This window comes from Ostreococcus lucimarinus, chromosome 19 (genome assembly GCF_000092065.1).
Source record: "Ostreococcus lucimarinus CCE9901 chromosome 19, complete sequence".
NCBI lineage: Eukaryota > Viridiplantae > Chlorophyta > Mamiellophyceae > Mamiellales > Bathycoccaceae > Ostreococcus > Ostreococcus sp. 'lucimarinus'.
The window spans coordinates 78,829-104,814 of NC_009373.1; the positions used below are offsets into that span (position 1 = coordinate 78,829).

The 25,986-nt window shown below is 64.7% G+C and overlaps 16 protein-coding genes across 16 annotated transcripts; 11 read left to right on the forward strand and 5 right to left on the reverse strand.

Annotated features, from left to right (window-relative positions):
• Window positions 1-596: 596 nt before the first annotated feature.
• Window positions 597-2,024, forward strand: OSTLU_42209 (predicted protein; the record flags this gene model as incomplete). The annotated part of the gene is made up of 1 exon (XM_001422345.1): window positions 597-2,024. One exon carries the CDS (start codon window positions 597-599, stop codon window positions 2,022-2,024), a length of 1,428 nt encoding a protein of 475 aa, XP_001422382.1.
• A 200-nt stretch (window positions 2,025-2,224) lies between these two features.
• OSTLU_28563 (MFS family transporter: sugar) lies at window positions 2,225-4,039 on the forward strand (the record flags this gene model as incomplete). Its single annotated transcript, XM_001422346.1, has 1 exon — window positions 2,225-4,039. One exon carries the CDS (start codon window positions 2,225-2,227, stop codon window positions 4,037-4,039), a length of 1,815 nt encoding a protein of 604 aa, XP_001422383.1.
• A 416-nt stretch (window positions 4,040-4,455) lies between these two features.
• Window positions 4,456-5,802, forward strand: OSTLU_18877 (predicted protein; the record flags this gene model as incomplete). Its single annotated transcript, XM_001422347.1, has 1 exon — window positions 4,456-5,802. The coding sequence occupies one exon, from the start codon at window positions 4,456-4,458 to the stop codon at window positions 5,800-5,802; it is 1,347 nt and encodes a 448-aa protein (XP_001422384.1).
• A 136-nt stretch (window positions 5,803-5,938) lies between these two features.
• OSTLU_28565 (predicted protein) lies at window positions 5,939-6,754 on the forward strand (the record flags this gene model as incomplete). The annotated part of the gene is made up of 1 exon (XM_001422348.1): window positions 5,939-6,754. The coding sequence occupies one exon, from the start codon at window positions 5,939-5,941 to the stop codon at window positions 6,752-6,754; it is 816 nt and encodes a 271-aa protein (XP_001422385.1).
• Window positions 6,755-9,098: 2,344 nt separating this feature from the next.
• OSTLU_3281 (predicted protein) lies at window positions 9,099-9,857 on the forward strand (the record flags this gene model as incomplete). Its single annotated transcript, XM_001422349.1, has 1 exon — window positions 9,099-9,857. A coding segment is annotated over one exon (759 nt), but the record flags the coding sequence as incomplete, so codon positions are not given.
• An 813-nt stretch (window positions 9,858-10,670) lies between these two features.
• On the forward strand, window positions 10,671-12,500 carry OSTLU_42298 (predicted protein; the record flags this gene model as incomplete). The annotated part of the gene is made up of 2 exons (XM_001422350.1): window positions 10,671-11,480; window positions 11,571-12,500. 2 exons carry the CDS (start codon window positions 10,671-10,673, stop codon window positions 12,498-12,500), a joined length of 1,740 nt encoding a protein of 579 aa, XP_001422387.1.
• Window positions 12,501-12,676: 176 nt separating this feature from the next.
• On the reverse strand, window positions 12,677-13,810 carry OSTLU_5153 (predicted protein; the record flags this gene model as incomplete). The annotated part of the gene is made up of 3 exons (XM_001422395.1): window positions 12,677-13,384; window positions 13,514-13,637; window positions 13,677-13,810. Coding segments are annotated over 3 exons (966 nt in total), but the record flags the coding sequence as incomplete, so codon positions are not given.
• A 1,202-nt stretch (window positions 13,811-15,012) lies between these two features.
• Window positions 15,013-15,516, forward strand: OSTLU_9119 (predicted protein; the record flags this gene model as incomplete). Its single annotated transcript, XM_001422351.1, has 2 exons — window positions 15,013-15,257; window positions 15,420-15,516. Coding segments are annotated over 2 exons (342 nt in total), but the record flags the coding sequence as incomplete, so codon positions are not given.
• Window positions 15,517-15,925: 409 nt separating this feature from the next.
• Window positions 15,926-16,527, forward strand: OSTLU_28570 (predicted protein; the record flags this gene model as incomplete). The annotated part of the gene is made up of 2 exons (XM_001422352.1): window positions 15,926-15,993; window positions 16,140-16,527. 2 exons carry the CDS (start codon window positions 15,926-15,928, stop codon window positions 16,525-16,527), a joined length of 456 nt encoding a protein of 151 aa, XP_001422389.1.
• Window positions 16,528-16,684: 157 nt separating this feature from the next.
• Window positions 16,685-17,965, reverse strand: OSTLU_18884 (predicted protein; the record flags this gene model as incomplete). Its single annotated transcript, XM_001422396.1, has 1 exon — window positions 16,685-17,965. The coding sequence occupies one exon, from the start codon at window positions 17,963-17,965 to the stop codon at window positions 16,685-16,687; it is 1,281 nt and encodes a 426-aa protein (XP_001422433.1).
• An 87-nt stretch (window positions 17,966-18,052) lies between these two features.
• Window positions 18,053-19,252, forward strand: OSTLU_28572 (predicted protein). The gene has a single exon (XM_001422353.1). The coding sequence runs from the start codon at window positions 18,345-18,347 to the stop codon at window positions 19,203-19,205; it is 861 nt and encodes a 286-aa protein (XP_001422390.1). The 5' UTR covers window positions 18,053-18,344; the 3' UTR covers window positions 19,206-19,252.
• A 36-nt stretch (window positions 19,253-19,288) lies between these two features.
• On the reverse strand, window positions 19,289-19,990 carry OSTLU_28573 (predicted protein; the record flags this gene model as incomplete). The annotated part of the gene is made up of 1 exon (XM_001422397.1): window positions 19,289-19,990. The coding sequence occupies one exon, from the start codon at window positions 19,988-19,990 to the stop codon at window positions 19,289-19,291; it is 702 nt and encodes a 233-aa protein (XP_001422434.1).
• A 759-nt stretch (window positions 19,991-20,749) lies between these two features.
• Window positions 20,750-21,868, forward strand: OSTLU_18885 (predicted protein; the record flags this gene model as incomplete). The annotated part of the gene is made up of 1 exon (XM_001422354.1): window positions 20,750-21,868. The coding sequence occupies one exon, from the start codon at window positions 20,750-20,752 to the stop codon at window positions 21,866-21,868; it is 1,119 nt and encodes a 372-aa protein (XP_001422391.1).
• Window positions 21,869-23,267: 1,399 nt separating this feature from the next.
• OSTLU_3082 (predicted protein) lies at window positions 23,268-24,086 on the reverse strand (the record flags this gene model as incomplete). The annotated part of the gene is made up of 1 exon (XM_001422398.1): window positions 23,268-24,086. A coding segment is annotated over one exon (819 nt), but the record flags the coding sequence as incomplete, so codon positions are not given.
• Window positions 24,087-24,683: 597 nt separating this feature from the next.
• OSTLU_9005 (predicted protein) lies at window positions 24,684-25,022 on the forward strand (the record flags this gene model as incomplete). The annotated part of the gene is made up of 1 exon (XM_001422355.1): window positions 24,684-25,022. A coding segment is annotated over one exon (339 nt), but the record flags the coding sequence as incomplete, so codon positions are not given.
• A 293-nt stretch (window positions 25,023-25,315) lies between these two features.
• Window positions 25,316-25,549, reverse strand: OSTLU_28577 (predicted protein; the record flags this gene model as incomplete). The annotated part of the gene is made up of 1 exon (XM_001422399.1): window positions 25,316-25,549. One exon carries the CDS (start codon window positions 25,547-25,549, stop codon window positions 25,316-25,318), a length of 234 nt encoding a protein of 77 aa, XP_001422436.1.
• Window positions 25,550-25,986: the final 437 nt, after the last annotated feature.

The following is a 25,986-nucleotide window of genomic DNA, read 5'->3' on the forward strand; positions in this document are numbered from 1 at the left end:
CGACGCGAAACCTCATATAATCCTCATCACGACACCCAACAGTCACACACACGTATGTCTCTCATCATTACTAAGTACCTTACGACTATATATACATATACCGTATGTCCGATATATGTTTATAGGTATCCGTGTACGTATATTAGTAAAATAACGTCGAGCATTCGACCGACGTTCCTGAGCCAGTCGTTACGCGCGCCATTTTCCGCCGCGTCGCGAATCGCCGATGCGCGCCGCGTCCCTCGCGCAGCGCGCCGCGCTCGCGCCTCGCCGCGTCGACGCCGAGCAAAGGTGCGCGCGCGACGCCCGCGCGACCGCGACGCCCGATCGACCGCGAACGCGAACGCGCGAGACGATCGCGTCGCGACGGACGGATCTCGACGAGACGCGCGACGGATCGACGCGAACAGCGCGCGACGACGCGCGCGAGCCGCGAGAGACGCCGGATTCAAACGCGTCTCGCGCGTCGTCGGCGTCGCGCGACGGATCGACGCGCGCGCGGCGCGAGGGCGGCTCGGGACGCGCGACGCGGGACGGAGGATAAGACGAGACGCGAGAGAGACGACGAGCGGACGCGAGACTGACGGATGCGCGCGATGGGACGAAACGATAGGCGAACGGGAAGTGGGAAACGATGCGCGAAGCGCGCGACGCGATGCGATGTGGCGCAATCGCCGGAACGGTCGACGACGGCGATCGCGAACTCGAAGACGGTGGCGGCGGTGATCCTCGGAGGCGGGGCGGGGACGCGATTGTACCCGCTCACGAAGAGCCGAGCGAAACCGGCGGTGCCGATCGGTGGGGCGTATCGATTGATCGACGTCCCGATGTCGAACTGCCTGAACAGCGGGATCTCGAAGGTTTACATTTTGACGCAATTCAACAGCGCGTCGTTGAACCGACACTTGGCGCGCACGTACAACTTTGGTAACGGGATCATGTACGGTGGGAATGGTTTCGTGGAGGTGCTGGCGGCGACGCAAACGCCGGGTCAAGGCGGGAAGGAGTGGTTCCAAGGCACCGCCGACGCCGTGCGACAGTACTCTTGGTTGTTCAACGACGTCAAGAACAAGGACGTCGAGGACATCGTCATCTTGGCGGGCGATCACTTGTACCGCATGGACTACATGAAGTTCGTCGAGGCGCACAGAGAAAGCAACGCCGACATTACCGTCGGTACGTTGCCGATCGACGAAGAGCGCGCGAGCGATTTTGGTTTGATGAAGATTGACTCGTCGGGACGCATCGTCGAATTCACCGAAAAGCCCAAGGGCGACGCCCTGCAAGCGATGAAGGTGGACACCACCATTCTCGGTTTGACCGCGGCCGAGGCCGAGGCGAAGCCTTTCATCGCTTCCATGGGGATTTACGTCTTCAAGAAGTCGATGTTGGTCAAGTTTTTGGACGACGACTACCCCGAAGACAACGACTTTGGCGGCGAAATCATCCCGAAGGCGAGCGCCGACGGCGCCAGAGTGCAAGCGTACTTGTTCAACGATTACTGGGAGGACATTGGAACCATGAAGAGCTTCTTCGAGGCTAACTTGGCCTTGGCCAAGGACCCGCCGAACTTTGAGTTTTACAACGCCGAAGCGCCGATTTACACTTCGCCGCGCTTCTTGCCGCCGGCCAAGATTGAACGGTGCCACGTCAAGGACTCCATCATCTCTCACGGTGCCGCTCTCGCGGATTGCTCCGTCGAAGAATCCATCGTCGGTTTGCGCTCGCGCGTCGAAGCGGGGACGAAGATCAAGCGCACCATGATCATCGGCGCCGACTTTTACGAGAGCGAGGAGAAGCGTAAAGCCATCTTAGCCGCCGGCGGCGTCCCGGTCGGGATCGGCGAGAACACCATCATCGAGAACGCCATCATCGACAAGAACGCGCGCGTCGGGAAGAACTGCGTCATCACCAACAAGGACAACATCGAAGACTTGGCCGACGAAGAGCGCGGCGTCTTCATCCGCAACGGCATCGTCACCATTCTCAGAAACTGCACCATCCCCGACGGGACGGTCATCTGATCGATCGATCCCTTCCGGACGCCGCGCCGAGCAAATCACGCAAGCGATAATCACAAAAGACCTAGTTCAGCATGTAAATCGACCTATCTCTTGATTGAGCGTCTCGCGCGCCGCTCCGCTCGCCGTCTCGCGCGCGTCCCGCGTCCGCACTTTGCCGCGTCGCTCGCGCTCCGTCGCGCGCGCGCGCGTCGTCGGGTCCGATGCACGCGAATGGCTACGCGCGCAACGCCTCGGTCGAGCTGTACTGCTTCTGCGTCGTCGCTCTGGGTCTGATCCTGTACGGCTACCCGGTGGGTGTTACGAACGTCATGCTCACCTCGCCCGCGCAATTCCAGCGCGACGCCGGATTCGAGGGCGACGTCGAGACGCTGGGAATGCTGGTCAGCGCCAACAGCGCCGGCGCGCTGATCGGGTGCGCGCTGACGCTGGTGCCGACGCGCGGCGTCGCGGCGGCGGACGCGCTGGGACGAGTGGCGCTCGTCAAACTCGGCGCGGGATGTTACGCCGCGGCGTCGCTCGCCATGGCGCTCACGCCGATGAAATTGAACGAAATATTCGGCAGTCGCGCGGTGATACGTTGGTTCGCGGCGTGCCGGTTGTTGTACGGGATCGGGATGACGCTGACGTACGGCGGCGCGGCGGTGTACGTGGCGGAGTTGATGTCGCAGCAAACGCGCGGGTATTACTTGCCGATGATGAGCGTGATGACGATGACGGGGGATTTGCTCGGGAATTTCGTGGGGATGCCGTTGGAGCGCGCGGCGGGAGGATGGCGCGTGCTCGCGGCGTTGCCGGTGCCGGTGGCGTTGGGGTTTTACGCGTACGCGCGCAAGCTGCCGGATTCGCCGCGGTGGGAAGTGTTGAACGCGACGAACGCGGCGCAGCGCGAGGGAGAGGCGAGAAGGAGGGCGGCGGCGGAGAAGAAACGCGGAAAGCGTGGGTTGTTTGGACGCGGCCGCGATTCGAACGCGCCGTCGGATTCGGAGAGCGAGAACGAACCGTCGTGGACCGCGCGAGACGTCGACTTGACGGCGGCGCGGCGGTCGCTGGGGATTTTACGAAATGAATCCGCCAAGGCGTCTTTTTCCGTCACCGACGCGTGCGTACGTCGATCGAGATCCGGCGGCGCGGGAGGTTTGCTCGCGCCGCCCAACCCCGACGCGCAGAGTAAACAAATGAAGAAGGAGATTGAACAGGAGCTCGCGGAAATCATCGACGTCGTAAAAACTGGTTCGAAGAACGGGCGCGATTGCGCTTCGGCGGTGAACACCGACGCGAGTAAGCGCGCGATGACCGTGGCGTTTGGTTTATCCATCATGTCGATGTTGAGCGGCGTTCCGGCGATGAGTTACTTCACCAAACACATCTTCGAGATGACGGGGCACACGCCCACGGCGGCGAGCGGGATGACGACGGCGCTTGCCTTGTGCAAGCTCATCGTCACAATCTTCGTCGCGATGTCCCTTGAAACTTTTGGACGACGACGAATGCTACTCATCGGTATATCCATTCAGGGCGTCGCGATGACGCTCTTGGCGTTTCTCTTCGACGGCGTCACGTGGATCGAGGACCCGCGACACGCCGTGTCGTTTCAGCTCTTGAACGGATCCATCGCACAAGTCGCCGACGTCGCGATTTTCGTCAACGCCGTCGGGTTTCATCTCAGTTTTTGGGCACTCGCGTGGACGGTGGCGAACGAATTGAGCCCGCTGCGCACGCGAGCCACCATCATGGCCATCAACTCGATGTTTTCCTGGACGCTCAGCACGGTGACGGTTCGCTTCCTCCCGGTGATGATGAAATCTCCGGGAATTTCCGCCACCTTTGGCTTTTGCGCCGTCAACCTCTATGCGACGATCATTTTCGTCTACTTGTACGTCCCGGAAACCAAAGGACGGACGCTCGAAGAGCTGGAAATCGTCATGACCAAGTCTTCGAGCCTTCGCGACGTCGTGCGTCGCTTGAATCGACCCGACGAAGACGACGATTTGAAACCGCTCGCCGGCGCGCTTTGAGCCGCCATAGCACTAGCATAATATTAGATTTGTATTGACCAGCGCGCTTAGCACGACTTCGGCGCCGTGCGTCCCCGCGCGCTTTCGCTCGCCGCCGCGCCGGCGCTCGACCGTCCCGCTCGACCGTCCCTCACATCCAAGCGCGCGGTCGAATGCCCATCGGCGCGCGCGCGTTCGCCGTCTCGGCATCGCGTGCGCCCGTGCGATCGCAACTCCGCGCTCGCGCGCGCCGCGAGCGCGCCGACGGCGTCGCGAGACGACGATTTATCTCGCACAAAGGGGACACCCTCAAGCCTTGTGAATCAGTTCTACCGCGCGCACGCGCGCGCGCGAGCGATCTCGCGCCTCGCGACGGCGTAAACTTGCAGACCATCATTTTGAGCAAGCTCCCGAGCGCTCGCGCGGACGTGGCGACGATGACGTCGGGAGATGCGACGAAGATTTTTTTCACCGCGCTCGCGGCGCTCGCGCTCGTCGCGGCGCGCGCGGCGGCGCGCGCGCTGACGACGCGCGAGGCGAAGAAACGCGTGGTGATCATCGGTGGTGGATTCGCTGGGATGCAAGCGGCGCTGGATCTGCGGAAAACGTGCGAGGTGACGCTGATTGATAAGAAGCGGTATTTCGAATACGTCCCGGGGACGCCGGCGGCGCTCGCGGGCGCGGCGCCGTTGAGTCCGGCGTCGCGCGGAGACTCGGCGAAGAAACGCGAAAAGACGCTGACGGTGCCGTATAGCAAGGCGCTCGGAAAGAGCGTGGCGTTCGAATGCGCGGCGGGACGAGACGTGCGGGTGATGAGCGCGTACGTGGACGTCGGCGGCGACCGCTTTGAATACGACGAATTGATACTCGCCACCGGGAGTCATTATCCGGGCGTGTTGAAAGCGGAGTGCGACGGTGAGGCAGGAGAAGACAGAGATGCGAGAATGCGAGAGATCGCCGAGGCGCGAGAGGACGTGACGAAGGGGAAATCGGTCGTCGTCATCGGAGGCGGCGTCGTCGGCGTCGAGGTCGCGGGCGAACTCGCGGCGAGAAACGCCAAGATGAAATCGGGTGCGCGCGTGATTCTCGTGCACAGCGGCCCAAGGTTGCTCGATACGTTGCCCAAGTTTGTCAGTGAGTATGTGTCGAAAACGCTCGTGAGATTTGGGGTGGAGGTGTACGTCGGGCAAACGTACGACCGCGTCGGCGACTCGTTCGTCGGGCGAATGAACGAAAACGTCATCGAGGGCGATAGGGTCATGATGTGCGTCGGCGCCAAGCCCGCGACTGAGTTCTTGGATCGGGAGAGCGTGAACTTCAGCGAAGATGACGATGACTCGCCGCTAAATTTTCCGCTCGACATGATTGGGCGCGTTCGAGTGGACGAGGCGACGCGTCAAGTCATCGGCTACGACAACGTCTACGCCGTCGGCGACTGCGCGTGTAAATTACCGGACCAGATGCTCGCTTCGTACGCGCACTGGGAGGCCGAATACGTGTCAAAGCGAATCATGTGCGACGGCGACGCTCGCGCGCTCGGGAAACTCGGCAGATATCGTCTTCCGCCGCGGTTGATGGCGATTTCTCTGGGCCCGTTCGCGGGCGTCGTCGTCTGGGGCGACAGAATTTTATGCCGCGGATGGTGCGCCGCCGTGTTCAAGGCGTTGATCCAGTTTTGGTTCATTCGCTTCCTTCCCGCGCCGTATTCCATCATGAAGAGATTCCCTCGCATGCGCGTGAAACCGCCCGCGAGTGTGATTTTGCGCAAACCGCTCGCGAATTAAAGGGAGACCAAGAGACACGGGGACACCAAAAAAAAACGCACGTTGGTTCTCGACGACCGCCGCACACGCGGTCACCGCGCCGTGTCGGCGCGTGAAAAACGCGCTCGCGGCGCGCGCGCGCGCTCGCGGCGCGCTCATGGTCAAGTTGTGCGTCGACAGCCCCGCGCTCGACGTGGACGCGGCGACGCTCTGGCGAGCGCGCACGACGTCGCTCTTCATGACGTGCGAACGCGCGGTATTTGGTGATTTAGAGAGATCCGTCGTGTTATACGAACGGTGTAGACACGATGAAAACCGCGCGCGGTGCGTGATACGAACGAAACTCGACGCGAAGCTGCCGTACATGGCGAGACGGGCGCTCGGGGTGAAGTCGTCGCGAGACGCCGTGGTGATGTACGACGACGTCACCCTCGAAGAGACGCAGAGCACGGGGCCGTATCTGTTCGAAGCGTCGTCGCGGACGTACGGGACGTTTTTAAATCCCGAAAATAGCGTGTTGAAAGGGACGGTGCTGTGTAAATCAGTCGACGACGGTTCTATGTTGAGCGTGCGGTTGGAGTGCGCGGTGAAAATGACGGGCATCGGGAGCGCGATCGAGCGAACGATCGTCAGCGGCATGAAGACGAAGTTTGCGCTGTATCCGAAAGTCATCGAGCTTTACAAGGCTAAACTGCGAGAGAATGAGGCCAAACGGCGAGAGAGAGACGAAGAGAGAGCGGCGAAGGCGAGCATCGACGCGTGCGCCGACGCGTGCGAATTTCACTCCGCGCGCGATTCGGATAGCGAACGGGACGACGTCGCGCCATCACTCGCTGACGATAGAGTCGCCGACGCGAAAAAAGGCGACGCGACGAGTCCAATCGCGACGGGATGTTGCGTCCCCGCGTCGCGTCGCCGCTCGCGCTCGTCAAATTCAAACTCAAACGCCGCTCCCGTCAAAAGAATCCCATAGCCGCCACTTTTGATTTCACCCTGCCAAACTTTTTAAGCTTGAACGGCTCTTTATCGACGACTTTCGCGATTTTCGCGTCGTTCGACGACGCCGGCCGCGCTTCATCGCGACTCGTCGCCGCGCTCGCTCGCGCCGCGGCGCGTTCGGCCACTTTTGCCCGGACCCAATCCTGCGAGTAATCCCCTCGAATCAACGCCGCGATCGACTGCGATCGCGGCGCGTAGCCTTCAGCGTAACGTATTTCCTCGGCGTAACGCGTTTCGGACGGTCGCCCGTACGTCGCGTTCGCGTCCACGCGCGGAGGTTCCGCGCGCACCTCGCCCGACTTGAGCAAAATAGGTTCGGCGAGCGTCCTGAACCGCCGCACCTCCGCCGAGTTCACGCACTTGTTCTGCGTCGCTTTCTTATTCATCGCCATTAAATCCAATCCGCCCTTGTAAGAGACTTTGTTCGTCGACGACGACGCGCTGAATTCGCGCCACGCGAGCGCGTCTCGCGCGCTCAAAGTCTCGCGCGCCGGTCCGCCGCCGAACGTCGCATCGCGCGCGCGCGCCGGCGCGAATATCAGGTGCTCGCGCGCGCGCCCGACTTCTTTATTGGTGTTTATCAACGCGTTCGTCGCGATCGACGCGCGGTCGAAGCCGATGCGAGCGTCCATCGCGCGCTGCGCGATGTGAAGACTCGCCAAAAATAGTCTCTCGCCGCGCGTCGTCGATCGATCCATCGATCCATCCATCGAATCGCGCGACGACGCGCGAGCGGCGCGAAAGTAACACCACGCGTCGCGACGCGAATTCTGAATTCCACGCGCGAACGCGATCGCGTTTCACCGATCACCGCGACGCGTCGCCGTCGCCGTCCGTCTTCGCCGCGCGTTCCGCCGCGCGTCCTCGCGCGCGAGCGAGCCACGCCGAATCCTTCCTCTCGTCCCCCCGCGCGCCCCTCGCGTCGCGCGCGCGCGCCGTCGGCGCCGTCGCCGTCGCCGTCGTCGCGCCCGCGCCCGCGCTCGCCGCCAATCTCTCCCCGCTTCCGCGCGTCGTCGTCGACGCGTCGATGAAAACGCCTCGCCCCGCCGTCGCCGCGTCAATCTCCCCCCCCCGCGAGCGCTGCGCCGCCCGCGCCCCCTCGAACCGCACCCGCATCGCCGCCAGCGCCTCCCGCGTCGCCGCGTCCGCGATCATCGTCGTCCCGCCGTCGTCGTCGTCGTCGTCCGTCGTCGCCGCCGCCGCCGCCGCCGCCGCCGCCGCGCGTTCAAACCTCGCCACGTCCGCCGCGCTCGCGACCGCGCGACACGTCGGACACGTCGGACGCGTCACCGCGCTCCCCCCCTCCCCCCCCCCTTTCGCCCACTTCAAAAAGCACGCGCCGTGAAACGCGTGCCAACACGCGTCCAACCGCGCGCGCGTCTCGCGCGTCGCCGCCTCGCGACAAATCGCGCACCGCCTCGCCGCGCGTCCCATCGCCCGCGCGCGCGCTCGAGCCGCGCCCAGCACCGCCACGAGATATCCCTCCGTCCGTTCGAACGCCTCGGCGTCGCGCGCGATCGCCGCCGCGAGCGCGCTCGCCGCGTCGTCGTCGTCCGCGCCTCTGGTGTGTGTAATCATAATCGTCGTCTCACTGTTTGGCCATAGGTGTGGATTCGCAATCGTCACGACGACGTCGCACGACGCGTCGGCGTCGTCCCGGTCGTCGGCGCTCGTCGCGCGGTGCGCGACGACGACGCGGTCGGTCGTTCGCGACACCGACGGCGCGACGCCGAGGTAGACGCGCGCGGCGTCGAGCTCGGCGTCGAGCGCCATGGTGTGCGGCGTCGGCGGCGCGCGCGGGTGACATAGAGTGTTAGGGGTGCGCACTACGACGTTTGGTATCGTATATTGATCGATATTCGTCCTTCGACGCGCGTTCGCGCGCGCGTATCTGCGCTCGACTCGGCGTCGCGCAACACCTTCCCCCCGCGCGCGCGCGCGCGCGACGGCGCGACGCGACCGACGACGCGCGCGACGACGGCGACGACGACGACGACGACGACGCGACGGGGCGCGACGGTCGCGGGACGCGCGCGATCGAGCGCGCGATGGCGACGCGCGAAGGCGGCGCGAAGAAGAATCGCGGCGCGAGAATCGCGAAACCCTCGATCGACGCGACGATCGTCGGTGGCGCGTGCGTCGTCGCGCTCGCGGGACGCGCGCGCGCGGTGCTCGCGGGAGACGTCCCGTCGGGGGGCGGCTCGGCCGTGGACGGGTACTTCAACTCCGAGAGCACGCTGAAGAGCGCGGTGGACGCGTGCTGGAGCTCGTCGACGACGGTGAACGCGGCGTGCGCGGACGGCGCGGTCGGCATCGCGGATTGGAACGTCGGCGACGTGACGAGCATGCGTGACATGTTCTCCGAAAAGGAGGGCTTTAACGCCGACTTGAGTCGTTGGAACACGAAGTCGGTGACGACCATGAGTGCCATGTTCAACGGCGCGACGAGCTTCAACGGCGACATGCCGAACTGGAACGTCGAGAAGGTGACGCACATGACTCACATGTTCCGAGACGCGACGAGCTTCAACGGCGACATGCCGAACTGGAACGTCGAGGCGGTGACGAACATGGCTCAAGTGTTCTCCGGCGCGACGAGCTTCAACGGCGACATCTCGAACTGGAACCCGAAGGCGGTGACGGGCATGTATCGCACGTTCTACGGCGCGACGAGCTTCAACGGCGACATCTCGAACTGGAACGTCGAGGCGGTGAAGGACATGAGTCAAGTGTTCAACGGCGCGACGAGCTTCAACGGCGACATCTCGAACTGGAACGTCGAGGCGGTGACGAGCATGCGTGACATGTTCTACGGCGCGACGAACTTCAACGGCGACATCTCAAACTGGAACCCGAAGGCGGTGAAGGACATGAATCAAATGTTCCGAGACGCGACGAGCTTCAACGGCGACATCTCCGCGTGGAACATCCAAGCCGTTACGGACATGTCTAACATGTTCAACAACGCGCGGGCTTTCGCGCGAGACATCACGGGCTGGAACGCGGCGGCGATCGCCGCCGCGCGCGACGCCACCAAAGTTTCCGGCATGTTCAAGAACGCCACGGCGTGGCGCGCGATCTACACCAACACGCAGACGTCTTACTTTTCGGCGAACGACGGCCCGCCGCATTTGTGGACCGCCGGCGCCGCCGCTCCCGGCGCCGGCGCCGCCGCTCCCGGCGCCTCCGTCGCAGACTTCCCCGAGTGGGGCGTCGCCCTCGTCGCCCTCTCGCTCGCGCTCTCCACGATCACGTCCATCGTCGTCATCGCGCGCGCGCTGTGCGCGCCCAAGATTCTCGTTCCCGCCGCGCGGTGGTCCGCGCGCGTCTGAGCGCGCCGTCGGCGCGACTTCGACGTCGACGCAACTTTTTATCCACGCAATCAACATCCATGCACCGCATTAAACCGTCTTCGAACGCCGCGCGCTCGACGAACCGCGATCGCGGCGCCGACCCTCGACGCGGCGTTCGATACCGACGCCGCGTTCACGGAGCGCGCCAACGCGCACCTCTGGAACCTATGAATGACGCGAATCGCGCATCAGATACCGCATTCACGCGCTCTAACGCGTACATCTCAACCCTGATCCGCGCGATAAATGACGCGAATCGCGCATCAGATACCGCATTCACGCGCTCTAACGCGTACATCTCAACCCTGATCCGCGCGATAAATGACGCGAATCGCGCATCAGATACCGCATTCACGCGCTCTAACGCGTACATCTCAACCCTGATCCGCGCGATAAATGACGCGAATCCCTCGCGCCGCGCGCGGCCGCGGCGTCGGCGCGACGTCGCACTCGCGCGCGCGCTCGACGCCCGACCGCCGCTCTCGCGCGCGCGCGCCGAATCCGCGCCCTCGCCGAATCCGCGCGCGCTCGCGAGCGATGGCGACGCCGCGCGCGGCGGCGGCGGCGGTGGCGGCGCGACCGTCGACGCCGCGCCGACGCGCGCGCGCGCGCGCGGGCGACGGGCGACACCTCGACGCGACGGCGGACGCGGTGCGCGCGGCGGGCGTCGCGGCGCGGCGCGCGGCGCCGCGAACGGGACGCGCGGAGGACGGGGAGGAGGACGCGCGGGGGCGACGCGCGGTGTACGTGGAGACGTACGGGTGCCAGATGAACGTGAACGACTCGGAGGTGATGATGGCGGTGCTCGAGGGCGCGGGGTACGACGAGACGAAGGAGGTGAACGACGCGGACGTGATTCTGATCAACACGTGCGCGATTCGGGATAAGGCGGAGGCGAAAATTTGGCAGCGGTTGGCGTACTTTCGATCGCTGGGGAACGGGAAGAAACGGAGCGAAAAGCCGGTGGTGGGCGTGCTGGGATGCATGGCGGAGAGGATCAAGGAGAAGTTGTTGGAGGCGGATAGGCTGGCGGACATCGTGGCGGGACCGGACGCGTATAGGGATTTGCCGAATCTCATCGACGCCGTCGTCGGGAATCCGGGAGGGAAGGCGATGAACGTGCAGTTGAGCGTGGAGGAGACGTACGCGGACATCATTCCCGTGCGCGAGGCGGGGTCGCACTCGGCTTTTGTCACCATCATGCGCGGGTGCGACAACGCGTGCGCGTTTTGCATCGTGCCGTACACGCGCGGACGCGAGCGCTCGCGCGATTTGGCGAGCATCATGTACGAGATTCGTCTTTTGAGCGAACAAGGGGTGAAAGAGGTCACTTTGCTCGGGCAAAACGTGAACTCGTACGCGGGAGAGCCCGCGAGCGCGACGACGACGGATTTCTTGAGCTCACTGCGAGGCGAATCCAAAGACCCGATCGCCGAGCTCGCGAACGCGTCGACGGAACGTTTGGCGAGCGCGAGCGGTAGCGCGTTCGTCGGCTACGCCGATGGCTTCGCGAGTCGGTACGATCCCGAGCGCAAGCGAGCGGGGACGATTCAATTCGCCGAGTTGCTCGATAAAGTCGCGAGCGTGGATCCCGAGATGCGCATTCGTTTCACGTCGCCGCACCCGAAGGATTTCCCCGACGACGTCTTGCGAGTGATTCGCGATCGACCCAACGTGTCGAAGTGCTTGCACATGCCCGCGCAGAGCGGGTCGTCGGCTACCTTGGAGCGCATGGCGCGTGGGTACACGCGCGAGTCTTACTTTGCCCTCATCGATCGCGTCAAGGCGATGATTCCGGGGTGCGCCATCACCACGGATATCATCAGCGGCTTTTGCGGCGAGACCGAGGACGATCACGAGGACACCGTGAGTTTGATGAGCGCGATCGGATACGAACAAGCGTTCATGTTCGCTTACAGCGAACGCGAGGGCACGGCGGGGCAAAGACACCAAATCGACGACGTCCCCGAAGACGTGAAGCAGCGGCGTCTGCAGGAAGTCATCGACGCCTTTCGAGCGCGCGCGGCGGAGAAGCAACAGATGGAGATCGGTTCCACGCATTGCGTGTTGGTGGAGGGTCCGAGTAAGAAAAACTCCGACGAGTGGACGGGGAAGACGGACACATCGAAGTGGGTGGTGTTCGAAAAGAATGATGCCATCGGCAAGTACGCCGGCGACGAAGACGCGCCGACGAGCGGGTCGTACGGCGTCAAGCCTGGAGATTACGTCGCCGTTCGCGTCACTGGGTGCAGTACGGGGACGTTATTTGGTCAAGTTCTCGGTAAGACGAGTTTGGTAGAGTTTCAAAACTTGCACGGCGCGCAGTGGACGACGCCAAAGTCGAGCAACGGCGCGAGCGCGCGTTGACGCGAGCGATGTAAAATTACACACAATCTAATCATTATTCATCTTTCGTCGACGACCGATTCTTCTTCCGCTTCATCCTTCGCCCGCACGTATCGTCTCTTCAAGCCGAGCGCCAACGCGACGTCTTCCGCGACGTCTTCTGCTCGAGTGTCCACGACGCACGTGACGTAAAACGGTCCCTCCTGCCCCGTGCGCGCCGTGCGTCCGCATCGGTGCACGTGCATCTCCATGGACGGCGCCGCGCCGTACTGCACGACGTGATGTAATTGCGGAAAATCGATTCCACGCGCCGCGAGATCGGTGCACACGCACGTGGTGAGCTCACCGGAGATGAAATCGTCGAGGACGACGCCGCGCTCCTTCGCCTTGCCGTGAAACGCGAGCGCGACGACGTCGCGCTCGTCGAGTTTTTGCACGACTTCATCCGCCTCTTCGGGAGAGTTGACGAAGATGAGCGTTTTGTACTGTTTGTGCCGTTCGAGCGCGTCGGCCAAGGCGGCGAATTTCGCCTCGGCACCGTCGACGTCGTCCACGCGCGTCTTGAGCTGCGGATGCACGCGACCGAATTGCGCCGTCGAGATCCACTCGAATTCGTCCGCCGCTTCCGCCGGAAATGCGTCGAGCAGAGGCTGCGCCTCGCGCATCGTAGCCGCGGCGAAAACGTACTGCACGCGCGCGTCGAATCGATTGACCCCACCCTCGCCGTACGTCGCGGCGATGATACCGCCGACGTCGCGAGCGAAACCGCTCGACAACATTTCATCCGCCTCGTCCACGACGACGTGACGCAAACGACCGAGCAACACCCACTCGTCTTTGATGAGTTTCAGCAAGCGCGCGGGCGTGCACACGAGGATATCGGCGTTGCGAAATTCCGGAATCGCCTCCTCGTCTCCCGCGAGCTTCGACTTGTCCGCCGACGTGGATTTCGTCTTTTTCGCTTTGCCCGTCTTGGCGCCGCCCTTGGATTTCGGTCTCACCAACTTCTTCTCCTTCCCGAGCAGCGCGAACACGCTCGGCGTCGGCACGTCCGCGCTCGCGCTGCTCCAATACGCCGCGAGTTCGGCGGCGTGCGCGACCTGTCTCCCCAGCTCCACGCTCGGCGTCAACGCGACGCACGCGGGACAACATCGTCCGCTTCGCTTCGTCCCTTTCCTCCCCGGCGTCGTCATCGACGCCAATATCGGCAGCAGGTACGCGAACGTCTTCCCCGACCCCGTCTCCGCGAGCAACACCGCGGACTTCCCCCGAACGAGCTCCGGAATCGCCAATCGCTGAATCTCCGTCGTCCGCCGCAACCCGGCGTCTCGCGCGTTCGCCGCCAATCCCGCCGGCAATCCCGCCCTCTCGAGCGCGTTCGCCCCCCCCGAATCCCCATTCGCGCCCTCTCGCGCCTCTCTCTCCGCGCGCCGCGCGTCCCTCGCCCTTCTCGCCGCCTCCCACGGCCGTTCCGTCCCTCGCTTATACGCCGTCGCCGCCTTTCCCGAATCCGCCCTCGTCGTCTCCGACCCCCCGTCTCGCCGTCGAATCCTCCCATCCACCGCCCGCGCGTCGACGTCCTCCCCCATCATTCGCGCCCATCCGCTCAGGCCCTCGTCCTCGCCCCAGTACGCGTCTCGCGCGCGCGTCGCGTCGCCTCTTCTCGTCGCGTCGCGTCGTCGCGTCGCCCTCGCGAGCGCCGCCGCGCTCGCCGCGCGAAATCCCGCCTCGTCGTCGTCGTCGTCGCTTCGGCGCGCGTTTGAGTCGCGCGTCAATCGCGCGTATTTCGCGTCGTTCGTCGACGCCCACGAGCGCGCGCGCGGCCGTCGCGCGTCGAGGGCGTCGTCGCCGTCGCGCGTCGAGCCGGCGGCGGCGACGACTCGTCGCGTCGTGTTCGCGTCCGCGCGCCGCGACGCGACGGGAAAACGACGCGACGACGCGACGGGCGTCGCGCGCGGCGCGAATCGCGCGGGCATCGCGCGCTCGACGCGCGCGCGGGAGCGCGGTCGCGAGGTCGGCGCGGCGCGCGACCGATTCGATGCGATACTCCATCATGGGGTTAAAATATATTTATATATGTACTGGTTCGTCTATGGGTTTGTGTGTATTTATATATGTACCGTATGTCCGATGTGTATATTTATGTATAGACGCACACACGACGCCATTCGAGGGTTTCGCGCTGTGCGACGCGCGACCGCACCTCGCGACGCGACGCGCGACGACGAACGACGCGTCGCGAAACGCGCGCGCACGTTTATTTACCGCCGCTCGACGCGACCGCCGAAGCTCGCTCGACGCGACCGCGACGCACACGCGGACGATGATGACGACGACGACGACGACGCCGGCGCGCGCGACGGCGACGCGGGCGACGCTCGCCGCGCGACGCGCGACGTCGATTCGCGGCGCGCGATGCGCGCGACCGACGCACACTGCGACGCTTCAACGCTCAACGCGTCGAGCGCGCGTCGAGATCGCGTGCAGCGCGACGAAGACGGCGCACTCGTACAGCCACACGAACAAGAAGGGTTTGTCGGCGTACGTCGAGCGCGCGAGCGCGCGACAGACGAAGCGCGATCTGATCCCGTTCCGAGTCGGGATGACGCTGAGGGTGGGCGTGACGGTGAAAGAAGGGAATAAGACGCGGGTGCAACCCTTCGAGGGGGTGGTGATCGGGATTCACCGCGCGGGCGTGGCGACGACGGTGACGGTGCGGAAAACCTTGCAGGGGTTCGGCGTGGAGCGAGTGTTTCCGGTGCACTCGCCGTTGTGCACGTTCGAGGAGGTTCGCGGCGCGGGTAAACCGGTGGTACGTATTTTATTGAGCGTCGACGCGGGCGCGACGGCGCGACGGCGCGACGCGGGACGCGCGAGGACGCGAGACGCGACGCGCGCGGATAACCCTCGAGCCGCGCGACGCGGACGACTGACCTCGAGCGATCTCTTCTTCATTTTCTCCGCGCAGGTTCGTCGCGCGAAATTATTCTACCTCCGCCGATTGGTGGGCAAACAAGCGCGCCTGAAGACGCGCTTCGTGTCCAAGCGCGAGGGCAAGACGAGACACGAGATCAAGATGGAAGCCATGCGCGCCGAGGACGCGCGTCTGCAAGCCGTCGCCGACGCCGAAGCCGCCGCCGCCGCCGCCGCCGCCGAGGCCGCCGCCGCCGCCGAGGCCGCCGCCGCCGAGGCCGCCGCCGCCGAGGCCGCGTCTTCGGAGGAACCCGCGGAGTAGAGCTTTTAACGCATCGATTCATCACCACGAACGCGTCTTCGCCTCGACGCCCGGCGCCCGGCGCCGCGCCCCCCCCGGTCACCCTCGCGTCGTCGCGATATCCCTCTTTCACCACCCCGAATACGTACTCAAACCTCATATTTTACCCAACTGTAAACCTAACGAATCCCACTCGCCGCGCCATCGCGCCGCACTCCGCGACGCGCGCGCCATGGCCGCCACGATCACGCTCCGCTCGTCCGACGACGAGACCTTCGAGGTCGACGAGGACGTCGCTTTGTGCGTGCCCGCGCGTGTCGCGACGCGCGAATCGCGACGCGCGAATCGCGACGAAGGAATCGCGTCGAACGATTCGAAACCTCGACGACCGACGACCGACGACCGAGGACTGACGAGACGCGACGACGACGCGCGCGCGACGACAGCCTGTCGGAGACGATTAAATCCATCATCGAGGACACGGAGAACGACGCGCCGGTGCCGCTGCCGAACGTGAACTCGAAGATTTTGACCAAGGTGATCGAGTACTGCAAGTATCACGTCAAGGCGAAGAAGGAGAACGAATCCGAGGCGAACGTGAAGGCGTTCAACAACGATTTCGTCAAGGTGGACCAGGCGACGCTGTTTGAAATCATTCTGGCGGCGAATTACTTGAACATGAAGGGGCTGCTGGACTTGACGTGCATGACGGTGGCGAACATGATGAAGGGGAAGACGCCGGAGGAGATTCGTAAGACGTTTAACATCAAGAATGATTTCACGCCCGAGGAGGAAGAGGAGGTTAGGAAGGAAAATCAATGGGCGTTCGATTAATCGACGGTGACGACGAGACGAGACGAGACGACGAACGACGAACGACGAGACGAGACGACGAGACTCGAAAAATTTACTGTATCATGAACAACACGATTAGCTAGCGATGACGATGAGAATACGACGACGAAAGAAAACGCATCTTCAAAACGCCGCGTCACAAGTACTCGTTCGCCTTCATCTCCGCGAGCTCGGGTAAGGACACTTCGATCTCGATTTCTTCCTCCTCGCCCTTGGCCGCGAACGACGACGTCTTGATCGTCCACGGTCCGCGGGGCTTGCGAACCTCGGTCAAGTCACCGTTTTCGCCCGCGGGCGCGCATTCGAATCCTTCGTCGCGTCGCGCCAATTGCGCGACGGCTTTCATCGCGAGTTCGAACGCCTGAAGCTCGATGATCGCCGGTCGGGAAATCTCGAGATTGTCGCCGGATTCCTCGTCTAGGGCGATTTTAAAGAATAGCGGCCACAACACGCCGCCGACTTCACCCTCCGCCGCGACTAACGGCCAATCGTGCGCGTCGCGCGCGTCTAAATCCTCGAAAGGCGTCTCCACAGCGCTCGAAAACATGCACGTCTGCCCCTCCAAGCTCGGCTCGACGTCCTCGTTCCCGTGCTCGACCTCAAACGCCACCTGCGCATCCTTCAGCGTCTTGTGCACGTTGAATCCGAAGTTTTCATCCTCGAACGTCCCATCGAACGCGACGAAGCACGTCAACCGCATCGTGACGTCGTCGCGCAGCATTAACCGGTACGCGATTTTCACCGGTCGACGCCGTTCAAGCTTACGCCGAATCCCGCACTCAGCGAACGCCTTCGCCGCGCCGAATAAACTCGCACCGAACCGAGGCGTGAACCCATCGATGGATTCCATCAATCCCGGCAAATGCTGCGTCCCCCAGACCTCGTCATTCTCGCTCGGCCGCATCTGCGGCTCGATTTGCCCTCGCACCACGTCTCGCAACACGCTCTCCGGCACCGGCGCGAAACTCACATCTCGCACGCTCGGTATTTTCGCCATCACCCCATCTCGGCATCCATTGACATACTTACACCCATCGAACGAATCCCACTCCTCGAGCGATTTCCCCGCCAGCGCGCGCGCCGTCGCCGTGCACGCGAACGCCACGCGCGTCGGCTTCGCCGTCGTCCCCTCGCCGTCGCCCTTTTTGCTCGAATTCAGCACCTTTGGATTTTCCGCGACGCGAGACAGAAATTCGACAACCTCTTCGCACGTCGGTTCGTCGTACACCACGTTCCCGCGCTCGTCGTCGCCGTGCGCGTGCGACAGAAATTCTCCAGTCTGCGTGCGGATGACCAAAATCAGCGTTGGACGCGTCGGTTCTTGCTCCTCGGGCGCCTTCTCGCGCGTGTCTTCCGTCGGCACCCAGGCGCGAAGTTTATGCACGTACACGTGCCACGTCACGGCGTCGCTCGCCATCGCGCGCGCGTTCGAAGCGTCGCGAAGTGCGGTGAGGTTTGTCCCGGTGTCCCGCGTCGGGACGCGAAACGCGCCCGCACATCGCGGCGGGCGTCCATGCGGCGCGCGCGACGCGATGGCGACGTGTGAATGGACGCGCGCGATCGTTCGAGCGCGCGCCGCGCGCGCGGAGAGGCGCGCAGACGACGCGCGGGGAGGATTTCGAGCGCAAAAAGTGCGCTCGCGCGCTCGGGCTGGCGCGGGAAAGCGACGCGCGCGGGCCAACGCGACGGTTCGCGCGAGCGAAAACGACGAAAGCGGCGCGGCGTCGAACGCGAGCGTCCGCGAGAGCGAGCCGTATGGGGAAAACGCGGCGAAAAACGCGGCGTATAAGGCTTCGATGTCGGACGCGCAGCTCGAGCTGCATCGCGCTTCGGGACGCGACGTCACGTACGCGCTGAAGATTTCGTACGATGGCGAGCGTTATAATGGATTTCAGTACCAAGGCGAAGACGTGCCGACGATTCAGCGCGAACTCGAGCGCGCGCTCGCGAAGCTGACCGGGATCGATCGAGAACGGCTTCGATTGGGCGCCGCCGGTCGCACCGACGCCGGCGTGCACGCGCGAGGGCAAGTCGCGCACTTTTATTGCGAAAAATCGTTAGGAGAAGACTTGACGCGGTGTCAAAAGGCGATGAACGGGATGTTACCGAAAGACATTCGCGTCGACGCGTTCTGGGAACCCCATCCGTTGTTTCATTCGAGATTTCACGCGAGCGGCAAGACGTACCACTACTACGTGGACGCGCGCGCGACGTCGAGCCCGTTCACGAGAAAGTACGCGCATCAGGTCGGATGGCGCCCGTGCGACGTCGAACTGTTGCGTCAAGCCGCGCAGTTGTTCGTCGGGACGATGGATTACAAAGGGTTTTGCAACACGTCGAGGGATAAATCAAACGAGGACAGGAACACGACGCGAACGATTCGTCGCTTCGACGTCTTCGAGGACGCCGCGGACGACGGATTGATTCGTCTCGAGGTCGAGGGCGACGGATTTTTGTATCGTCAAGTGCGCAACATGGTCGGCGCGCTCTTGGTCGTCGCGAGCGGCAAGCACGACCTGGCGTACCTGCGAACGCTCATCGAAACCAAGGATCGCTCGCGCGCGCCCATGGGCGCGCCCGCGCGCGGCTTGTTTCTTCACGAAGTCTTCTACCCGACCGAGGTCTTAGCGAGACCTCGTTCGGACGACACCGCTTAAACGCGCGCGCGGCGTCGCTCGCGCGTTCGCTCGCCGCGCGCGCCCGCGGGCGCTAAAACTGTATTCTAAAATCGCCCTCGTCCCTAACCGTCGCGTTTGCGCCGCTCGCCCTCCTCGCGCTGCGCCCTCGCCACGTCCTCGTCCTCCCCCGCGTCCAGCATCTCCTGCACCATCGCCCCCACCACGTTATCCCCGTCCGTCGCCAAGTAATGCGCGTAGTGCGCGTGCAAACACTTCACCTGTATCAGCAGCCCCGTCCCGCCGACGTCGTCCCGCGCGTACCCCCCCACGCCTCGATCCCGCAGCGCCTCCACGTGTTCCCCCCCCAACCGCTCGCACATCTCCCGCTCTTTCCCCGTCAACAATCCCCATCGCATCGCCGCGTACCGTCTCTGCTGCGCGTCGAAGATTCGCGCCGTCGCCTCGTCGTCGTCGATTTTTCGCCGCGCCGCCGCCGCGCCGCCGCCGTGCTCCAACCTCCCGACTCGCCTGCACAGCTCGCGATCGCACAGCCACAGCGCGTTCGGCCACGGCGACTCCACCGTCGTCGACCCGCGCCATTTCTTCGCTCGCGCGCGCCGTCGCGCGCGCTCGTCGTCGCCGCGCGCGCGCTGCGTCCGCAGCGGTCGGCACAGCAAAACCGTCGGATTCCCGCGCGCGTCGCGCCGCGCGACGCCCAGGACGTCGACGGACCCGTCGAGGCGCTTGACGGCGCGCGCGTCGTCGATCGTCGAGGCGTCGGCGCGACGCAGCGGCGAAGCGTGCGCCAGGTAACCGTCGGGCATGCGAAGCGTCGCACAATGGCGCGCTGGAAGCGCCGCGCGGCCGCCTCGCGCCGCGCGTGCGCGATCGCGGCGTGCGCGATGGTATTGTCGACCCGCACCGCGCGCGCCGCGCCGACGCGCTCCAGATTCGCGACGCGACGGCTCGACGACGATCGATTCGCGGCGCCCGTCGTGACGCGCGCGACGCCGCGGCGAGGCCACGCGAGCGGCGGCGCCGACGTCGCGGTCCGCGGCGCGCGATTCGCGTCGGACGCGTCGCGCGTGCGGTGCGCGTTCGCGTTCGACGACGGCGAGGTGGTGGTGACGCGAGCGACGGCGGCGCCGCGCGACGAGACGACGCGCGAAAGCGAACGCGTCGTCGTCTGCGTCGCGCCGCGCGCGCGACGCGGCAAACGCGGCGCGGCGCAGATATTGCTGAAAAACGGCGACGACGGCGCGTGGAGCGGGACGGCGGGGAACTGGGCGTACGGCGATGGGAACACGTTCGCGACGTACGAGTACGACGACAGCGACCCGGGGTGCTACGGGTGTCGAGGATCGGCGACGGCGATCGCGAGTCGGCCGAGGGAGACGTGGGCGTTGGTGGGGGATCGCGCGGTGAACGCGGGACCGGCGGAGGGAGGGACGACGATTCGCGTCAAGGCGTTCGGCGCGAACGCGAACGCGAACGCGGTCGGCGGGACGTTTTATCCGGGCGCGAATTTAAAGTGCGGCGTGGCGTGCGCGACGACGGTCGGCAGCGGATGGCTGCGGGTCACGATGCCGGCGAAGTGGATCGCGTACGACGAGATCGAGTGCGTGACGCCGAGGTGGCCGGGGATCGGGGCGACGAGCGGGACGCCGTCGACGACGTGTCACGTTCGAGCGTCGAACGACGGCGGCGAGCGATTCGACGATCTCGTCGCGGCGGGGGGGGACGGCGATGGGACGTTCGCGACGCCGATGGCGAACGCGGCGAAGATTGACTTCACGTACGACGCGAGCGGCGCCGCGCCGAGCGTGAGCTCGGTGGAGACGTCGCGCGCGCCCGCGGCGAGCGCGCGGGGCGCGCGGGGACCGTTCGACGGCGGGACCGTGGTCACCGTGCGAGGGAGCGGGTTTTTATCGAGCTCGAACTTGGCGTGCAAATTTTTCGATCCGCTCGGGAACGAGGTCGTGGTGCGCGCCTCGTACGAGAGCTCGAGCGAGGTTCGATGCGCGTCGCCGTCGCAAATCGCGAGCGTCGACCCGTACGCGGTGGATTACGTCGCGATGACGTCACCGTGCTACGCCTCCGCCGTGCACGTGTCGAACACCGGTCTCGTCGGCTCGTGGAGCGCCGCGAACTCGGCGCCGACGGCGCAGTTCTTCTATTGCGACTTGTACGTCGACTCGAGCGCGGCGTCGGCGTCGAGCGCCGACGGGAGCGCTCTGAAACCGTTCGACACGATTCAACGCGCGCTGCAGTCAGCCTTGACCGGCGTCCAGAGCGCGAGCGACACGCACATCGGGCGCGAGTTCGCCCTCGCGAATCCCACGGCGAACGCGCTGTTGAACGCCGACGTCGTCCGGCTCGCCCCCGGCGCGTACGCCGGCGCCGGCGCCGTCAGGCTCGTCGCCGACCCCACGTCCTCGGTCCGCGTGCGCGCCGCGACGGGCGTCGCGTCCGCCGCCGCCGACCGCGCGTACATCGATTGCGAGGGCTCGAACCCACTCTTCGCCGATCTCGACGCGCAGTCGTCGTCGTCGCGCGTCGCCGTCGTCGTCGACCCCGACGTCGCCGTCGTTCGATGTCGCGACGCCGACGCGAGCGTCTACGGCGTCGAGAGTTGCGAGACCATCGTCGCGACCGATGGGTCGGGCGTCACCGCGCGGACGTGTAATTTCGCCGCCGCCTAGCCCCCGCGCGCGCGCGCCGTCGACGCGCGCGCGGCGACCCGCGACCCGTAACACCGCGCGCGTGCGCGCGCGCGTCCCGGTGGCCACCCCTTTGAGTCCCAATTCGACAACACCCCCCAAGCGCCACGGAACAGTGGTATCATCGAACCGATCGTCGAATGCCGTATTTCGATGGCACTGAGCCCCATTAACTCAGTTGGTTAGAGTGTAGTGCTTATATCCGCCCGGATGTGCCCGAGTCGCGCGCGCGCGCGACGGACGCCTACGCTGGAAACGCTAAAGTCGCGAGATCGAGGCTCGCATGGGGCAGCTCTTTTTTATCGCGCGTCGTCGTCGTCCCGACGCGCGCGATTCGCGCGCGCGCGCGCGCGTCGCGTGCGCGACGAGCGTCCTGGAGTCGTCGCATATAACGTATTTTAAGTGGTATCACTCGACATCTGCGTATACTATATATCGTCTGACTATAACCCATACCCGTGTGTCAGAACACCTGCATTCGCGCCACATCGCGACGCGCACGCGTCCATGGCGCCCGTCGACGGCGCGGACGACCGCGACGCCGACGCGCTCGCGTGCGGATTGCCCACGAACGTCTTCGTCCGCCCCGCGGGCGCGCGCGAACCCGCGGACGTCGTCGACGAGGTCCTGGACGCGCTGCGCCTCGACGCGCTGCGACGCAGTCACGCGCTGCGCGCGCCGCGCGATCGCCTGCGCGTGACGCTCGCGGCGTACGCGATGGATCTGCTGTACAGATTCGCGAACGAAGCGAGGTGCGAGACGAAATCGGGGGCGATGAAGCGCGCGATGGAGGACGCGCTGGGGCGATTCGCGTGCCCGGGGGACGCGGATTACGACTTGGCGAGCGTGTGCGCGGCGCCGAGGACGGACGAGGAGCGGGAGCGGTATCGAAGGTTCGTGCGAAGGTGTCGAGAGGCGATCGCGGTGAGGATGGTGGAGCGGTGTTACGTCGCGGAGGATGGGACGAGGGATAAATTTTGGATGGCGTTCGCGAGGCGACGATTTTTAAACCGACCGCCGCCGAAGATTTCGTGAGCGATGGATCGATCGCGCGAGCGGTGTTCGGTGTTGTGACAAGAGTACATGGCGATGCTTTATTTCGGGACGCGACGCGACGCTACGAAGATGGGAACGAAAACACGTCCGCGGGATGACCGCCGTCGCCGCCGGGGTTGATTCGATTCGCTTGCTTCAACGCCAGCGCCTCCTCCTCGCGCACTTGACGAATCAGCTCGGCTTGGTGCTTCAGTCGCTCGGCGCGGTCGATGTCCAGCTGCGTCGCCGCACGCGATGCGCTCTTTCCTTTTCGCGTCGCCGACGCGTCGCCCGCGTCCATCATCTCGACGTCGTCGGCGCTCGCCGCGTCGACGGCGCCGGCGGCGATCCACTCGTGCGCCAACGCTTGCTCCGCGCTCAACCGCTCGTTGGCGTCGGTTTCGAGTAAACCAGCGACTAAACTCTTCGCGGGATTACTGATGAAATCCCACACCCCGGGCTCCAAGTGATAGATGCCGTCGCGTATGTTTTGATAAAGCACGCTCTCGTCTTCGTGATCGAACGGCGAGTACCCGCTCAAGAGGGCGAACAAAATCACCCCCACGCTCCACATGTCGCACGCGGGAGAGTAAAACTCGTTCTCGTCTTTCGACGTCTCCAATTCTAAAATCTCGGGCGCGATGTACAGCGGGCTCCCGCACACCGTTCGCATCGTCTGTCCCTCGGGCTTGAACCGCGCCAACCCGAAATCGATGAGCTTCACCGTCGGTCGATCCCCGTCGTCGCTCAACAAAATATTCTCCAACTTCAAATCTCTGTGCACGATATCTCTCGCGTGCATGTGCGCCACGGCGTGCAACACCTGCGCGATCACCGACCGCGCCTCGTCCTCCGCGAACGACCCGACGCGCGACACGCGTTCGAGCAACTCGCCGCCCTGGACGAGTTCGCAAATCATAAACACGTTTCGATCCGTCACGTACGTCGCGTACAGCTCCACGACATTCACGTGTCGTATCTCCGAGAGCACCTCCACCTCGCGATCGAACGATCGATCCGTCGGCGCGTACTTGCTCTTATCCACCACCTTGATGGCCACGTCTCGCCCCGTCGCCTTTTCCCGCGCGCGCGCCACCGTACTGAACCCTCCCGTACCGATCTTCTCCAGCACCTCGTACGCGTCCGTGATCGTCGTCACGTCTTTGCATCGCACGAGTTTACCCCTCATCCCTCGGAAGAGACCTCCTTCGTCGTCGCGCGTCTCGCCGTCGCGCGTCCTCGTCGCCGCCCCGTCCCGAGCGCTCGCCGTCGCCGCGCGAATCCTAAATCCCTCTCGTATACACCGCGCGCGCCCTCGATCGCCTCGCGCGTCCCCCCGACCCGGTCGTCACCGCTCGAATCGCGCTCTCCGAGTGTCGCTCGATCGTTTTCGGCCGAGCCCGCGTCGCGGTCGGCGTCGCGCGCGCGCGATTCGCCAATCACAATTCACCAATCCGACCCGAAAATCGCCGTCTCCCGCGTCGATGCCCACCTAGTCGAGCGCTCGACCGCGTTCGCGACCGCCGAGTCGACCGCGTTCGCGCGCTCGACGATCGACGCGCGCGCGCCGCGCTCGAACGCGTCGCGGTGCGCCGATCGCGATCGGCATCGCAAAACTAACAACGACCGTCGACCGCACTGATCGTCGCGCGAAAATATCTTCCGCGACCAGGACGCGATGACCGCGCTCGACGCCGCGGCCGCGGCGGACGAGGCGCTGTCCACGGTGTGGCGCTTCGCGACGTACGCGCTCGCGGCGCTGCTGTACGGGTTCGCGCTGTTCGTCAACCTGTACGTCCTCGCGGCGCTCGACGACCTGCAGGCGGACTTAGTGAACCCGCACGACGCGTCGAGGCGGATCAATCGATTGGTGAATCACGAGATCGCGGCGCACGCGTGCGCGAGCGCGCTGATGCTGTGCGGCGGGCACTACGCGCTGTTCGCGGCGAACGCGCCGATGATGTACTGGGAACATAAGCGGCGCGAGGCGAGGACGCTGCGGATAGACGCGACGGAGATATTCGCGCGCGCCGATAGCGAGAGGAAGATACGAACGCGAAAATTGGCGTTTTTAGGGGTCGTGGAGCTCATCGTGGCGTACAGGGTGACGCACAGCGCGGCGCACGCGCTGTTGACCAAGGCGGGACGGGAGGCGGCGGCGAAGATTTTGAGAGACGCCGCGCACTCGCCCATGTATCACATGTTTTGACGATCGCGCGCGTGATTTTACATTCGCGATTACGCGGCGCTGAGTATCGGATCGGGCGTCGCTTCGCGATCGCGCGGTTCGCGTTTTTAGCGACGATTCGTCGACGCGTCGACGCGTAATCAATGTAATCAATCAACGCGATTCTTAATAAATGAACGCGCGATTCTTACGACCCGCGCGCGCGCTCACCCCCCGTTCGGATCGTCCCGCGTCTTGATCACCCCGTACGCGCTCGAGAACGCCAAAAACCCCCCCACGAAGGGCGTGAAGAACGGATACAGCCGCTCGCTCACGAACCCGTCCACCGCCTCCGGCATCTTCCCGAACGCGCTCACCCCCAAGACGACCCCCAAAACGAATATCACGCCCACGTACGCGAACAAAAACGTCACGTACGCCTCCTCGGTCTCCTGCCCCATGGTCTTCTCGCGCTTCCCCAGCAGCGCGTCCACCGCCGGCGAGTCCACCTCCACCGTCGCGCGTCGCGTCGTCTTCCCCCGTCGTCGCTTCGACTTCGATCGCGGTTCGTACGCGAACGCACGCGGTTCCGCGCCGTCGCGTTGTGCGTCTTCGCGTCGCGCGTCGTCGACGTCGTCGTCGCGCGTCGCGTCGTCGTCGTCGTCGCGCTGTTGTTCCGCCCACGTCTTCTTCGCGCAGATTCGCGTCGCCGGCGGTCGACGCGCCGTCGTTGGACGTCGCGCGTCGACGCGACGTCGCGAGTGTGCGTCGGCGCGAGCGCGCGCGAGGATTCGCGTCGCCATCGTCGCGAAGAGCGGTGCGACGTCACCGCGGGCGTCCGCGTCAAGCGATGGATCCGGCCGCGCTCTAAACCCTAGACGACCGATCGAGATGCGAC